This window comes from Myotis lucifugus, unplaced genomic scaffold (assembly GCF_000147115.1).
Source record: "Myotis lucifugus unplaced genomic scaffold, Myoluc2.0 scaffold_67, whole genome shotgun sequence".
NCBI lineage: Eukaryota > Metazoa > Chordata > Mammalia > Chiroptera > Vespertilionidae > Myotis > Myotis lucifugus.
This window is the reverse complement of record NW_005871115.1, coordinates 5,276,574-5,292,200: the sequence shown is the minus strand read 5'-3', so window position 1 is coordinate 5,292,200 and position 15,627 is coordinate 5,276,574. Positions and strand designations below refer to the sequence as shown.

At 45.2% G+C, this 15,627-nt stretch overlaps 1 protein-coding gene across 1 annotated transcript in view; it reads right to left on the bottom strand.

Annotated features, from left to right (window-relative positions):
• DZIP3 (DAZ interacting zinc finger protein 3) overlaps positions 1–15,627 on the bottom strand; it is a 130,379-nt gene that overhangs the window by 71,940 nt on the left and 42,812 nt on the right. The window contains exons 10-13 of the mRNA XM_014456995.2: positions 14,361–14,480; positions 12,816–12,917; positions 10,956–11,048; positions 10,169–10,221 (exon numbers count right to left, since the gene is read on the bottom strand). Of these exons, the coding sequence (XP_014312481.1) occupies positions 10,169–10,221; positions 10,956–11,048; positions 12,816–12,917; positions 14,361–14,480 (368 nt within the window). The remainder of the gene's footprint in view (positions 1–10,168; positions 10,222–10,955; positions 11,049–12,815; positions 12,918–14,360; positions 14,481–15,627) is intronic.

Sequence of the window (15,627 nt, the reverse complement as noted above, 5' to 3'; positions counted from 1 at the left end):
CCCCCCCGGGGGGCCCAGGTGCACCCGTGCCTCCAGCCCCGGATTATGTGATCCCGAAAGGGAGGGGCGGGGGAACAAGGCACAAGAGCATCCTGGGCACTGGGTGCAAGGCCCCGGGGGCCAGCCGTGCCTCCAGCCCCTCCTGATCTGCTATCATGAAAGGAGTGGGCGGGGGCTACAGGATGGCGGGCGCCGAGGGCATCTGGTGCAGCGGTGCCTGCGGCCCCTTGATATGTGATCATGAAGGGAGGGGCTGGGCAGCAGGCACGCCAGCATCCTGGGCACCTGGTGCAGGCCCAGGGTGCAGCCTGCCTGCAGCCCTCTTATCTGCCTTGCGAAGGGAGGGCGGGGCCACAAGCATGACGGCACCCAGGGCATCCGGTGCAGCCGTGCCTGCAGCCCCCATATCTGCAATGGAGAAGGGAGGGGTGGAGCAGCAGGCATGGCAGCATCCAGGGCACCAGGTGCAGGCCCAGGGTGCAACCGTGCCTGCAGCCCTCTGATCTGCTATCCTGAAGGGAGGGGCGGGGCCACAAGCATGGCGGCACCCAGAGCATCAGGTGCAGCCGTGCCTGCGGCCCCGGATATGTGATCATGAAGGGAGGGGCGGGGTGGGGTAGCAGGCATGGCAGCACCCTGAGCACCGGGTGCAGGCCCAGGGTGCAGCCCTGCCTGCAGCCCTCTGATCTGCTATCATGAAGGGAGGGGCGGGGCCACAAGCATGGAGGCACCCAGGGCATCGGTTGCAGCCATGCCTGAGGCCCCCGGATATGTGATCATGAAGGGAGGGGCTGGGCAGCAGGCACACCAGCATCCTGGGCACCGGCTGCAGGCCCTCTGATCTGCTATCGTGAAGGGAGGGGCGGGGCCACAAGCATGGCGGCACCCAGGGCATTGGGTGCAGCCGTGCCTGCTGCCCCAGATATGTGATCACGAAGGGAGGGGCGGGGCAGCAGACACAGCAGCATCCTGGGCACCGGGTGCAGGCCCAGGGTGCAACCGTGCCTGCAGCCCTCTGATCTGCTATCATGAAGGGAGGGGCGGGGCCACAAGCATGGAGGCACCCAGGGCATCAGGTGCAGCCGTGCCTGCAGCCCCGGTATCTGCAATGGAGAAGGGAGGGGTGGAGCAGCAGGCATGGCAGCACCCTGAGCACCGGGTGCAGGCCCAGGGTGCAGCCTGCCTGTAGCCCTCTGATCTGCCATGCAAAGGGAGGGGCGGGGCCACAGGCACGGTGGCACCCAGGTCATCTGGTGCAGCCGTGCCTGCAGCCCCCGTATCTGCAATGGAGAAGGGAGGGGCGGGTTAGCAGGCATGGCAGCACCCTGAGCACCCGGTGCAGGCCCAGCGTGCAGCCATGCCTGTAGCCCTCTGATCTGCTATCGTGAAGGGAGGGGCAGGGCCACAAGCATGGCGGCACCCAGGGCATTGGGTGCAGCCGTGCCTGCTGCCCCGGATATGTGATCACGAAGGGAGGGGCGAGGCAGCAGGCACAGCAGCATCCTAGGCACCGGGTGCAGGCCCAGGGTGCAGCCATGCCTGCAGCCCTCTGATCTGCTATCGTGAAGGGAGGGGTGGGGTCACAGGCACAGCTGCCCCTGGGGTTCGGGTGCAGCCATGCCTGAGGCCCCTGGATCTGTGATCGCGAAGGGAGGGGCGGGCCAGCAGGCATGGCAGCCCCCTGGGCACAGGGTGCAGCCCCAGGGTGCAGCCGTGCCTGCGGCCCTCTGATCTGCAATGGCAAAGGGAGGGGCGGGGCCACAGGCATGGCGGCACCCAGGGGACTGGTTACTGAGGTGCCTGTGGTCCCCTGATCTGAGATCAGGAAGTGAGGGGCGGGGCCACAGGCAGGGGAGATCGGGGCTGGTGGGGCGACCGCAGAGGTCAGCCAGCACTCATGCCCCCAACTGGCTCTATATGAGAGACATCAAATGGTTGTCTCTTGCTGAATCCCCGACCAGGGCCCTGGATTAAGCTGGCAACCCAGGTATATGCCTTCAATTGGAATCCAACCTGGTACCCTTCAGTCTGCCTGCAGAAGCACTATCCACTGAACCAAACCAGCATTTTTTTTTTTAAGTCCTCCTCTAAGGATATGTTCTTTTCATTGATTCTAGAGAGAGAGGAAGGGAGAGGGAAAGAGAAAGAGAAACATTGATCAGTTGCCCAAGCAACCCACAACCTGTATATGTGCCCTCAACTGGAATCGAACTCATGACCCTTTGGTGCGTGGGAGGACACTCTAACTACTGATCCACACCAACCAGGGCCTGGAGGTACAATGAGTTCCCTCAGGGGGGGTGCTGCTCATCCAGAAGCCGGGCTCATGGCTGGTGAGTGCAGCGGAGGTGGCAGGAACCTCCGCGGCAGCACTGAGGAGCAGCGAGCCGAGTGGTAGGGAGCAGCAAGCAGGCGGGCGGTAAGGAGCAAGGGGTCCCAGACTGTGAGAGGGCACAGGCCGGGCTGCGGGATTCCCCCCACCCCCAGTGCACGAATTTCGTGCACCGGGCCTCTAGTCTACACTAATAAAAGACAAACATGCAAATTGACTGTACCTTCACTATGCCTTAAGCCACGCCCACCAGCCAATCAGAGCGACTATATGCAAATTAACCCAACCAAGGTGACGGCTGGCAGCCACAGAGCTGGAGCAAGCAGGAGGCTTGGTTGCCCCAATGATGGAGGAACCCAAGCTTCCCGGACAGCTGCTGCATTCTCTCAAGGCAACAAAGTTTCAATTATAGAAGGTAAATAAACCCCAGATACCTGCTTCCAGTCGCCATGGCCACGGAGCTGGAGTGAATTAAAAAAAAACACAAAATAGGAAGGCTGGGAGCTTTGGTCGCCGGGGGGCTTGGTCAGTCTAAAAACAGCCATCAGCCCCTCAACCAGGTTGGCCAGGCACCCCAGTGGGGACCCACACCCTGAAGGGGGTGTGGGCAGATTGAAAACAGCCAGCCATCAGCCCCTCACCCAGGATGGCCAAACCCCATGGGGTGAGGGTCCCCACTGGGGGGCTTGACCAGCCTACAAACAGCCATCAGCCCCTCACCCAGGCTGGCCAGGCACCCCAGTGGGACCCTCATCCTGATCCAGGACACCATTCAGGGCAAACCAGCTGGCCCCCACCCGTGCAACAGGTCTCTATCTATACTAATAAAAGGGTAATATGCTAATTAGACCAGAGATCTTCCAGGCATCCTTCCAGACAAAGCCACGGTGGTGGGGCCGAGGCAGAGGTGGTTAGAGGCGATCAGGCCAGCAGGGGAGAGAAGTTAGGAGGATCAGGCAGGCAGGCAGAGTGATTAGGGCAGGCAGGCACATTAGCAGTTAGGAGCCAGCGGTCCTGGATTGTAAGAAGGATGTACGACTGTCCCTGTGGGATTGGGCCTAACCCGGCAGTCGGACATCCCTCTAGGGGTTCCGGATTGAAGAGGGTGCAGGCTGGGCTGAGGGATTCCACCCCCCCCTTCAGGTGCATGAATTTCATGCACCGGGCATCTAGTCCTATATAAAAGGATAATATGCAAATTAACACTAAGAGCAGAATGACTGGGATTGACTGATCACTATGACACACACTGACCACCAGGGGGAAGATGCTCAATGCAGGAGCTGCTCCCTGGTGGTCAGTGTGCTCCCACAGAGGAAGCTCTGCTCAGCCACAAGCCAGGCTGGCGGCTGCCAGCACAGCGGTGGTGGCGGGAGCCTCTCCTGCCTCCTCAGCAGCACTAGGATGTCTGACTGCAGCTTAGGTCTGCTCCCTGCTGGCAAGTGGACATCCCCCAAGGGCTGCCGGGCTGCCAGAGGAATTTCTGACTGCCAGCTTGGGCCCGATCACCCAGGGAGCAGCCTAAGCCAGCAGGTGGACATCCTCTGAGGGGTCCCAGACTGTAAGAGGGCATAGGCCGGGCTGCGGGACGCCCCCCCCCACCCGAGTGCGCAAATTTTTGTGCACCGGGCCTCTAGTCTACACTAATAAAAGAGAAACATGAAAATTGGTGTCACTATGCTATGCCCACCAGCTAATTGGATGAGTATACAAATTAACCCAACAAAGATGGCGGTTAATTTGCATATGCAGGCACAGAGCAAAGACTGAAGGCTCAGACTGAAGACTGAAGACTGAAGACTGAAGACTGAAGACTGAAGGTTCCAGCCGGAGTGAAGAGTGAAGAGTGAAGAGTGAAGAGTGAAGACTGAAGACTGAAGACTAAAGGTTCCAGCCGGAGTGAAGCGTGAAGACTGAAAACGACTGAAGACTGAAGACTGAAGACTGAAGAGGCTTGGCTTCTCCGCTGCAGCTGCAGCGGAGAAGAAAAGCCTCGCTGGGGCCACAGTGGAGAAGCCAAGCCTCGCTGCGGCCAGACCAAAGGCCTGGGTCCTGGGTGCCGGAGGAAAACTGGTTCCGGCAGCCAGGGGAAGGAAGGCCTACTGCACGAATCTCTTCATGCGACAGGCCTCTAGTATATATATATGTAATCCAACAAAATATTATAAGAATATACACAGAAAACTAAATAAAATAAGAATATACACACCCCTTACTTGGTATCGAGCCCATAACCCAAGTATGTGCCCTGACTAGGAATTGAGCTATGACCTCCTGGTTCATAGCTTAATGCTCAACCACTGAACCATACAGGCCAGGCTAAATGTTTACTTTTAAACAGTGAATTTCACTGTATATAAATTATAGCTTGAAAAACCTGATCTATAAAAAACTTCAGTGTTTAAAAATGCATTTATGCCCTAACCAGTTTGGCTCAGTGGATAGAGCGTCGGCCTGCGGACTGAGAGGTCTGGGTTCGATTCTGGTCAAGGGCATGTACCTTGGTTGCGGGCACATCCCCAGTGGGAGGTGTGCAAGAAGCAGCTGATTAATGTTTCTCTCTTACTAATATTTCTAACTCCCTATCCCTCTCTCTTCCTCTCTGTAAAAAATCAATAAAATATATATTTTCAAATGCATTTATAAGGAAAAATCCATACTATTCTTTATAAGTGTACTAATTATAAATGCATTTTTAAAAACTGAAGTTTTTTATGGGTCAGGTTTTTTTAAGCTATCCTATACTATATAATAAAAGAATAACATGCAAATAGACCAAACGCTGGAACAACTGAATAACCGGGCACTATGACGTGCACTGACCACCAGGGGGCACGTGCAGAACATGGTGGTTGTCGGCATCAGGCGGCAGAGCGCGGAACATGGCAGGCATCAGCTGCGGTGGGATGGTGGAACAGGTTAGCGGGGGCGACAGACCACAGTGGGGCGCCAGACCACAGTGGGGCGCCAGTCGCTGTCATGGGGGTGAGCCTCTGGTGGTTACTGAAAATTCTTTGCTCCTGTGCATTGCAGTCCTACTGATGACACCGGGCACTGGCCCTGATCACTCGGCACTGTCAGTGGTTGAGAGCAGCAGCTGTCAGCCCCAATCACCCCTCAGGGCTTCTTCACCTCTTCCTGCACCTGAGGGGTGATCGGGGCCAGTAGCCGCCTCTCGCACCTGCTGCCAGCAACGGCCCCACTCGCACCCGCTGCTGGAACCGGAGCTGCAACTCACACCCACTGCCACCGCTGGCCCCACTCGCACCCACAGCCTGTATGTGGCGCTGGTCCTGATTGCTTGGCACTGTCAGCAGGTGCGAGCAGCAGCTGCCGGCCTTGAACGCCCCTGAGGGCTTCTCCACCTCCCCCAGGCGATCAGGGCAGCAGCACCACTAGCACCCACTGTCGGCACCAGTAACACTCGCACCCACTGCTGGCAATGGCCCCAATCGCTCCACGCCGTCAGAGGGTGCAAGCTGGGCTAGGACCGTCAGTGTGTGGGAACGGCAGCCACGGGAGCAGGGCTGCTGGTAGACAGGGAACCAGGGCCCCAGCAGGAGAGACCATGCGGGGGCGCAGAGGATGGGCCAAGACCTGCCCCTGTGCCCACCACAGCCTTGTGGCCCTCAGTTCCTTTTGAGGTGCACGAATTTGTGCACTGAGCCCCTAGTAGTTTAAATAAACAAAAGGTGAGGGTAACAGTTACCTAGGGAAAAGAGAAGTTGGGGGAGAATGGTAGGTTGAGTGCTTCTGGAGTGCTGGCAAAATTCTATTTGTTGCCTTGGATGGGGCCATATGCCACAAAAGTGCTCGCTTTATAATTATTTATTAAATTGTGCTTTTATATTTTGTGAGCTTTTCTTTATATTTTAATAACAATAAAGAATTTTAAAGCATAAAAAATGACCAAACATTTTGTCATTCATTCATAAAACCCATTGTAATAGCTTTTACACCATCTATCTAATAAAGAGGGAATATGCTAATTGACCGTCACACCCTCACAGGATGGCAGCGCCTACAGCCAATAAAGAGGGAATATGCTAATTGACTACCACACCCTCAAAGATGGTGGCACCCACAGCCACAAAATGACAGTGCCCAGTCCCCTCAGCCCCACTGGGGCAGCAGGCAGGCACCTGTCTCTGGAGTCCCTCAGTCCCCTCAGTCCCCCAGCTGCCCAGGACCAGCCCGAAGCACAGGCAAGCCTTGAATGGCAGCTGCCCAGCCAATGCCCGAGGCACAGGTAAGCCTCGAATGGCCGCCCAAGGCTCAGGTAACCAGGGCTGGCCAAGGCTTGCGCTGCCGGCAGTGGCAGAAGCAGAAGTGTGATAGGGGCATCACCTTCCCCTGATAGCCGGGTCACCTCCCACCTTGGAGGGCTCCTGGAATATGAGAGGGGGCAGGCCGGGCTGAGGGACCACCCCCTCCAGTGCAAGAGTTTTCATGCACTGGGCCTCTAGTTAGTAATACAATCCAGTTATCAGAGGATTCTCCACAGAATACAATTATAAAACCCAGGCAAATTACAAAAAGCAAGGCAGAGTGTAGAAGAAACAGATCAACTCTCATGGCGGAGTACACACTCAAAGGAAAGGACTACTAGTTTGTAAAAGAAGTTTTAAGTTCATCAATATTAGAACTTTTATTTTGGGGCTAAGTAAAACCTGGTGGAAAACAAAGTTCTCCTTGGTCAAAGGAACCAGAAAACTTCAGCCACAGAACCATGGCTGCTGAAGAGAGTGGGGAAAAATTTTCCTAAGGAAAAGAGTCAGAGAAGAGATCCCAAATTCTTTCTAGCCACATTTCTGACTGATAATCTCCATCCACATCCTATACAAATAAGAGACAATCATGCAAATTGACCGTACTTTCACTATGCCTTAGGCCACGCCAACCAGCCAATCAGAGCGACTATATGCAAATTAACACAACCAAGATGGCGGCCAGCAGCCACGGAGCTGGAGCGAGCAGGAGGCTTCCTTGCTCCAGTGATGGAGGAAGCCAAGTTTCCCCACCTGCCGCAGCCCGGCTCTGAGCTCCACTGAAAGCAACAAAGTTTCAATTATAGAAGGTAAATAAACCCCAGATACCTGCTTTCAGCCAGCTGTGGCCACAGAGCTGGAGCTAGCAGGAGTGGGTTGCCCCTGGTGATGGAGGCAGCCAAGCTTTCCACAGGCCTCCGCTAAAGGCAACAAAGTTTCAATTATAGAAGGTAAATAAATCCCAGAATAAAAAAAAAAAAGAAAAAAAGGAGAGGCTAGGAGCTTACGTCACCAGGGTGCTTCGCCAGCCTGAAAACGGCCCTCAGCCCCTCACCCAGACTGGCCAGGCACCCAAGTGGGGACCCCCCCACCCTGAAGGGGGTGTGGCCAGCCTGTAAACAGCCATCAGCCCCTCACACAGGCTGGCAAAACCTCCATGGCGTGAGGGTCCCCACTGGGGTGGACATCCTCCGAGAGGTCCCACACTGCAAGAGGGCATAGGCCGAGCTGAGGAATCCCCTGAGTGCACAAATTTTTGTGCAACGGGCCTCTAGTGTATAGAATAAAGTCAAAGCAGCTCAGCTAAAGGCAAAGATCTGAATTGAGAGTGAATCAGCACCCAAGAAAAAGAGTTCACAATTCATATCCAAACAAGTAAACTGCCTGTTAAAACAAAAATAACATAGCCATTGCAAAATAATGGAATTCAGAATCTCTATATCTGAATATAGAGATTGTATATGCTATGTACCAGACATTATGCTATGTTTTGGGAATATAGCAGTAAGATAAAGTCCTTGCCTTCGTGGAGATTACAGTTAAATGAAGAAGACAGGCAAGAAAGTATAATGAAATTAATAAATGTTTTTTGTTTTTTTAAAAATGTATTTCATTAATTTTTTACATAGAGGGAGAGAGATAGTCAGAATCATCGATGAGGGCCTAGCCGGCTTGGCTCAGTGGATAGAGCGTCAGCCTGTGGACTGAAGGGTCCCAGGTTTGATTCCGGCCAAGGGCACATGCCTGGGTTGCGGGCTCAATCCCCAGTGGAGGGTGTGCAGGAGGCAGCCAATCAATGATTCTCTCTCATCATTGATGTTTCTATCTCTCTCTCCTTCTCCCTTCCTCTCTGAAATCAATAAAGAAATATATATATATATATATGTATATATACACATATATATATATATGTATATATACACATATATATATGTATATATACACATATATATATGTATATGTATATACACACACACACACACACACACATACATAAAAGAAACATGGATGAGAGAGAAACATCGATCAGCTGCCTCCTGCACACCTCCCACTGGGGATATGCCTGCAACCAAGGTACATGCCCTTGACCAGAATCAAACCTGGGACCCTTCAGTCCACAGGCCGATGCTCTATCCACTAAGCCAAACTGGTTAGGGCTTAATAAATGTTTTAATAGCAAGACCACATGGAATACAGGATAGGGACACCTCAATATAATGTGCATAAGGCTTTCCAGAAGCTTTCAGCCAAAGGAGTAGAGTATTCCAGGCCAGGCTTGGAGATAAAATGGATGGCACAATCAAGAACTAAAAGAAGCCCAGTATAGTTGGTGTATATATGGTAAGAAAAGAATGACAAGAGATGACACTAAGGAGGTCAGCAGGGACCAAAGTGATTGAAGAGCCAAGATACAGAGTCTGAACATAATTAAGAGCATTTAGAAGCCTCTGAAAGATATTCAAGCAGGAAAGTGATATATTTCATTTTTCATTTTAGAAAAGTGCTCTCGTGGCTCTGTAAATAGACTGAAGAAAGGAAAGAAATACAAGTTTAGAAGATGTTTTCAGAATTTCAAGTGAGAAATAATACTTCATCTGGTTTAGTGGAAGAACAGAGGCAGAAGTAAGGAGGCATTTACAATATATTTAAAAAGTTGAATTGACTGGACTTAAAAATGTTACAGAGCAGTGTTGGGAAGAAAGATTATAAATCCAGTTGTAGTGATGCTGAACTAAAGATCATTTGAAACATAAAAGTAGTTATTTTCAGTGTCCAGGTAGATAAACCTACATTTTATGAGTGAAATCTATGCTGGAGATAAAGATTTGGGTTTCATTAGCTCATAAACGATATCGATGAAATGTCCTTGGTAGATTGGAAAATAGGAGACATTAACACTTTACACAAAAAAGAGAAACAATGGGTTAAGAGAACTTTTTATATTGGAATTTCTAATTACAATGGCAACATTATATAAATTCCCAGCTTACACTAGATAGGCCTCTGTAATATAGTTTTCTCATCTAAGCAACAGGATAATTCTAATTGTCAACATCCTCCTGTCTGCTGCCCCAGCCCTGATGGGCCCCAATCAGGGGCAGGGCCGGCCAGCCAACCTCCTGCAGCTCATCCCCACCCCCCGCTACTCCCAGCCTTGCTTGGCTGGCCAGGCTGAGGGACTCCACCTTGCATGGATTCGTGTACCAGGCCTCTAGTTGCCACATAAGCTTAGAGGCCTGAATGAGTTTTGAAAGTTAGGAGAAAGTTTTTATAAAACCAAGTAAATAACTGTAAGAAAAATATGTTGGCTTCAGTAAAAGATTATTTTCATATTTAAGGAAAAAAGTATTCACATAATATCTCCTTTCCTGCTTTAAAATTTAAATGTCTACAAAGTAGGGAAAAAAAAAGAGGGTCATAAATGTCAGTTAAATATAATTTTTTCACACAATTAATATTACCTTTAAATTTAATGGAGTTCCAAGTGACAGAAACACAGAAGAAAGAAGCAACTAAAATATATATACATGCTCAGAAAAAAACATAAAATATTTTATTTCAAGCTTACCTTGCTCCTAAATTTTCAATGGTTATATATTCATCCTTTCTCACAACTTCAAACTGCAAGTGATGGAAAAAAATAGCCCTAAATAGTTCAATTTTCAAAATTCTTTAATATTACTAGTTAGCCTTAACAGTTGAAAAAAGACAATGAGAATGAAGCTATAGCAAATATAAACAACACAGAAGTGACAAGGTAAGCTATAAACAACTTTAATAAACAATAAACTAGAGTTGATTTTTTAAAAAAAATTCTACTTTACATCACTACAGGATTTAAATATCAGTATGAAATACAAAAAGAGTGTTACTAAAGATAAAGAAATAATATCTATTTTTATTTGAAATTTTGGTCTATTTATAAACTGAAAATTCAAGCATTTCATTTATTTAAAAATAAAATGAGTATCATTTGAGAACATTTTATGTAACATGTACTATATGTAATTTCTATAGATATTTTCGTAGAAAGATATGAAAGAGGGTCAAAAAGTCTAAAAGTATTTTTAAACTTAGATGGCACAGATCAGACTATCATCACTGGTTCATGACAGACTTCTCATTGGTACAGGCATAGCCTACTTTATATGTGTCTGTATGTATCTTTACTTTTTAAATTTTCTTATTCTTAAGGATCACTTAAATACTACTTTGGAAAAATCAAAGCAACAGAAAGGTCAGAAATTAAGTCACCATTAAAGAGAAAATGGCAAAAATACTATTGCTATGAATCCCAAATGTTTTGAAATCCGAATGCCATTCCAATGAAAGAAAAATAAGAAAAAGATACTTACCAAAATTTTAACAATTCCAGGTTCATCACATTGTAGCATCCTTACCATGTCACCTGTACATCCTTCCTTCAAACATTTTTTCCCACTAAAACTCTAAAGTTATCAAATAGAAAAAAATAAATTATCAAAACAAAAAACATTACAATCAATAAAAAAATACTGATGTGCAAATCTAATTATTTTTTTAAAAAGTTAGATGTTTCTAGATGATAAAACAAAAGATGTGAAAAAACACTTGAGAGTTAGCTGTTCAAAAATAGTCTATCTCATGTATCAGTGGATTTAAAATGCATAATTGCACTTTTCTCTAATAATTTCTACTTCAAAATCTTTAAGTAGCTATATTATAGCCTAAGAAGTAGTACCTAAGCACAGGGAAAGGAACTTCAAGTGACATGTACTAATTAGGTAAATGTATAAAGAAACACTGAATTTCTATTAGATATATAAGGATTACAGGGAAAAATGAAAGAATTAAAATGTTGAGTATTTCCTCTGATTCTGACCTTAATTTCCTCGTTAAGTCACTTAAATTTTCTTCTAGTTCTTTTTCTAAAGTTGAGCAATACTGATTGCCCTAACAATCAAAGATTATAAAGAACACATGCTACTTAAACAAATGAATAATGCTAATGCAAGTACATGTTTTAATTGTTAATCTTCACAAGAACCTTATGAAGATATTAGTATCCTCACTATATGGTTTAGAAAAATGAATCTCAGAGCAGTTAAATTAACAGCCTAATGTAAAACAAAACAAACAAAAAAACAAAGAAAACACTACAGTGGTTCAATCTGGACTTAAACCCAGATCTCCCAAGTCCATACACAATGCTCTTTCTATGCCATGATTTTTTTAAAATTGTTTTATTGCTTAAAGTATTACAAAGAGTATTACATATGTCTCCTTTTTTTCCCCCGCCCTTGACAATCCCCTGGCCTCCCCTATCCCTCAGTGTCTTATGTCCATTGGTTATGCTTATATGCATGCATACAAGTCCTTCGGTTGATCTCTTACCACCCCCTCCTGCTCCCCAACCCTCCCAGCCTTCCCGCTGTAGTTTGACAGTCTGTTCGAGGCTGCTCTGCCTCTGTGTCTATTTTTGTTCATAAGTCTATAATGGACTTTATTATCCATAAATGAGTGAGATCATGTGGTATTTTTCCTTCATTGACTGGCTTATTTCACTTAGCATAATGCTCTCCAGTTCCATCCATGCTGTTACAAATTATGCCACAATTTTTTTTATTGGGTTTTCTGTGTACACAATGTAAACACTCTGGCCAAATACCATAAACCTAACTTATGGTAATCAACTCACCAAAGAATAATTAATATAGAATTGGGCTTTATACTTTTACTTTAATTTTAGTGGCAAAGAAATCAATTTAGTTATATGACTTTAGGTAAATATACATAATCAGAAATAGATTTTTGAAGACTATAAAATTTATCATTGTTCTCTATCCTTAAAATAGAAACTATCATTAAAATTGTATAACTGTCCTTTCTGTTTGTTTATTAAGCAATTCTATTCTTTGATTTTATGACTTTTATATAAATATATGCAACAATATTTATATTCTTAAGAGTATAAACTTCCATAGGGAAATAGATAGGAATCACTAAGCAAAGCAACAAGCAGAGTATCCCCTACGAAGATCTGTTTAATAAATGGTGATAATGAACAAAGAATAGTAAGGAGAAAAGCATCAGAAAAAATAAGGGAAAAAAAACAAACAGAGGTAAAATAGAGGAGGAAGGATATTAACAGGAAGAAAAGAAAAAAAGGGAGAAAAAAAGAGGAAAGGGTAGAGGAAGAAATGTTGTAGTAAAGTTTTTAAGGAAAAATGAAATACCTGATCATTTTCACCTGGATATTTTAAATTCTTGAACTTTTTCCAACAAATTTTATGAAAATAGACACAGCAACTTTTACTGCACATTAATTGAAAAAATCCCTGGAAAAGAATGAAAATAAGTTGTTGATCTGGAAATAGAATATCATATATAAATAGAAATATCACTTTAAGTCACTTTTAACTTCACAAGTTTTTTGTCCTTCCCATTGTGTCCTCCCTGGAACTATAGTTATGCTTCCTTTAGGGGGTAGATTGCTTGGATGACAAAAATCTAAATTTTGTGGCCAGGACTTCCTGCTGCTACATGCTATGTATGTGATTGGAACGCTATTACCTCCCTGGGAAACCATAACCATACCACCATGTCATCTACACCAAGACTGAAATTGCCCATCATAAGCACTGTTCTTCACCAGGTCTACTTCCCTAATTCCTAACTTACCCTAATGAATAGATCTTGGCTTTTTCTTCCTCCCTACTTACCCCATTTGCTATACACATCATGCCATTCTTTTTTCCCCCCCATTATAATAGCCATCTTTATTTTAAAAAAACATAAAATGTATTCTTTTGGTCTTTCTGAGTTTTCCTTTTTACAAAAACAAAAACACACATTAAAAGCATTCTCAACTGTCATTCTCACAAACAGATGTTTTTTAGGCAGCCCTCCCTGCTACATGCTTCTTTCTGGATGCCCATGCCTTTCAATTGAGATTTCCATTATTTTATAGAAGTGGTATTAGATTTGCACTGATAATCACATCTCATTTTATCTTGTGATTTCCCAGTCTTATTCTGCCATATCTACTGGGAACCAGACTTGAAGTACTTTGATTGTTGAATTTCTTCAAATTAAGGCTGGTTATGATTTTTTCTCCCTCAAGGCCCAGAGCAAAAATAATGATCACTTACTTGGTAACATAAATCTTGAGGAGTGACAATCTTTCTCCTTAGTAAAATAAATTTTAGATAAATGACAATAAAATAACATTTCTAACTATAAAGAATATTTTAGATAATTTCTACTCTATGATAGCAGAAATATTAATTATAACTTCAGAGACATGTGACTGTTACAAAACCCTTAGCAAAACCAATTCATTCTTTTATTGACTGACAGGGTATAAATTAATTCCAGGTCATTAAAATTCTAAACTCGCCAAAACCGGTTTGGCTCGGTGGATAGAGCGTCAGCCTGTGGACTGAAAGGTCCCAGGTTCAATTCCTGTCAAGGGCATGTACCTGGGTTGAGGGCACATCCCCAGTAGGAGATGTGCGGGAGGCAGCTGATCGATGTTTCTCTCTCATCGATGTTTCTAACTCTCTCTCTCCCTTCCTCTCTGTAAAAAATCAATAAAAAATATATTTAAAAAAAAAAAAGAAAAAAAAATTCTAAATTCTTAGATACTCAAACAATTTCTCAACTGCATTATCACTGTTATTAAAATAAGTACTCTTTTGAAATACTATTTTGATGCATAATACAATAATTTTTATCTAAGTTTATTTTTTAAATATTCAGTTAACTGATAATTATAGTACCTTATAATTGGTGTTCCTTAAAATGTCAGCTTCACAAGATCGTTCACAATCTAGATAACTACAAATGGACTGCTTCATTATATTACTTTCAGTTGTCTTGATAAAATTATTGAGAAGATCCTAGATTTTAAAAATAAAAATAATCTCATCAATTAGTAATGACTACATCACTTCCAATATTTTACCATACATAATTTTAAATAATTTAAGTCCTATACTTTTTTTAAATGTATTTGTACGTATTTTTTTTAAGTAATAGAATGTATTTTCCTCATTCAAAGTAAACAATAGATAGGAAGGTGCTAAAATAGAAATACTGAATTTCTTACTGAGTATAAACATGGAGAAAGGAAAAAAGTGTGCATAAAATTCACTAAAAATGTTAGGATAATAAAGGAAAATATTTTAAAGGGAAGAGGGAAAAGAAAAATAACCAAAACCAAGTAGGGATTCTTTAGATAAGTACAGAAGTTAATTTTTTTTAATGTATAAAATTATTACTTTATTAGGTCAGATTTAAAAGTCATATAGTTATCCTGACAAATGCAAAAAATTGTCTGTTTATTCTATTGATTACTAAGACAGGTATCCTATCTAATAAAAGAGAGACATGGTAATTAGCCATACATCCGCTACCCTTCCCATTGGCTAATCAGGGCGATATGCAAATTAACTGCCAACCAAGATGGCGGCTGGCAGCCATGCACTGAAGCGAACAGGGAGGCTTGCTTGCTCCAGTGACTGCGGACTCCAACGTTCCCCGCCTGACTTGCCGGCCTCTCAGCTGCAACTCTAAGCAACTATGTTGCAAATATAGAAGCTAAACAAAACCCCAGAAACCTGCCGGACCGCAACATTTTATCAAATACAGAAGGTAAACAAAGCAGCAGAGGCCTCAGAGCTAAAGCTAGCCCAGAATAAAAAAAAAAAAGAAAAAAAGGAGCGATTGGGAGCTTTAGTCACCCGCCAGCCTGAAAATGGCCCTCAGCCCCTCATCCAGGCTGGCCAGGCACCCCAGTGGGGACCCCCACCCTGATCCAGGACACCCTTCAGGGCAAACCAGCCAGCCCCCACCCATGCACCAGGCCTCTATTCTATATAGTAAAAGGGTAATATGCCTCCTGGCACTGGGATCAGCGTGACAGGGGGCAGTGCCAAAACCCCCTGATCGCCCTGCGACTCTGTGTGTGACAGGGGTGGGGCCACAACCTCCCTAACTGCCCTGCTCTGTTCATGACAGGGAAGGCGCCCAACTCCTGATCAGCCT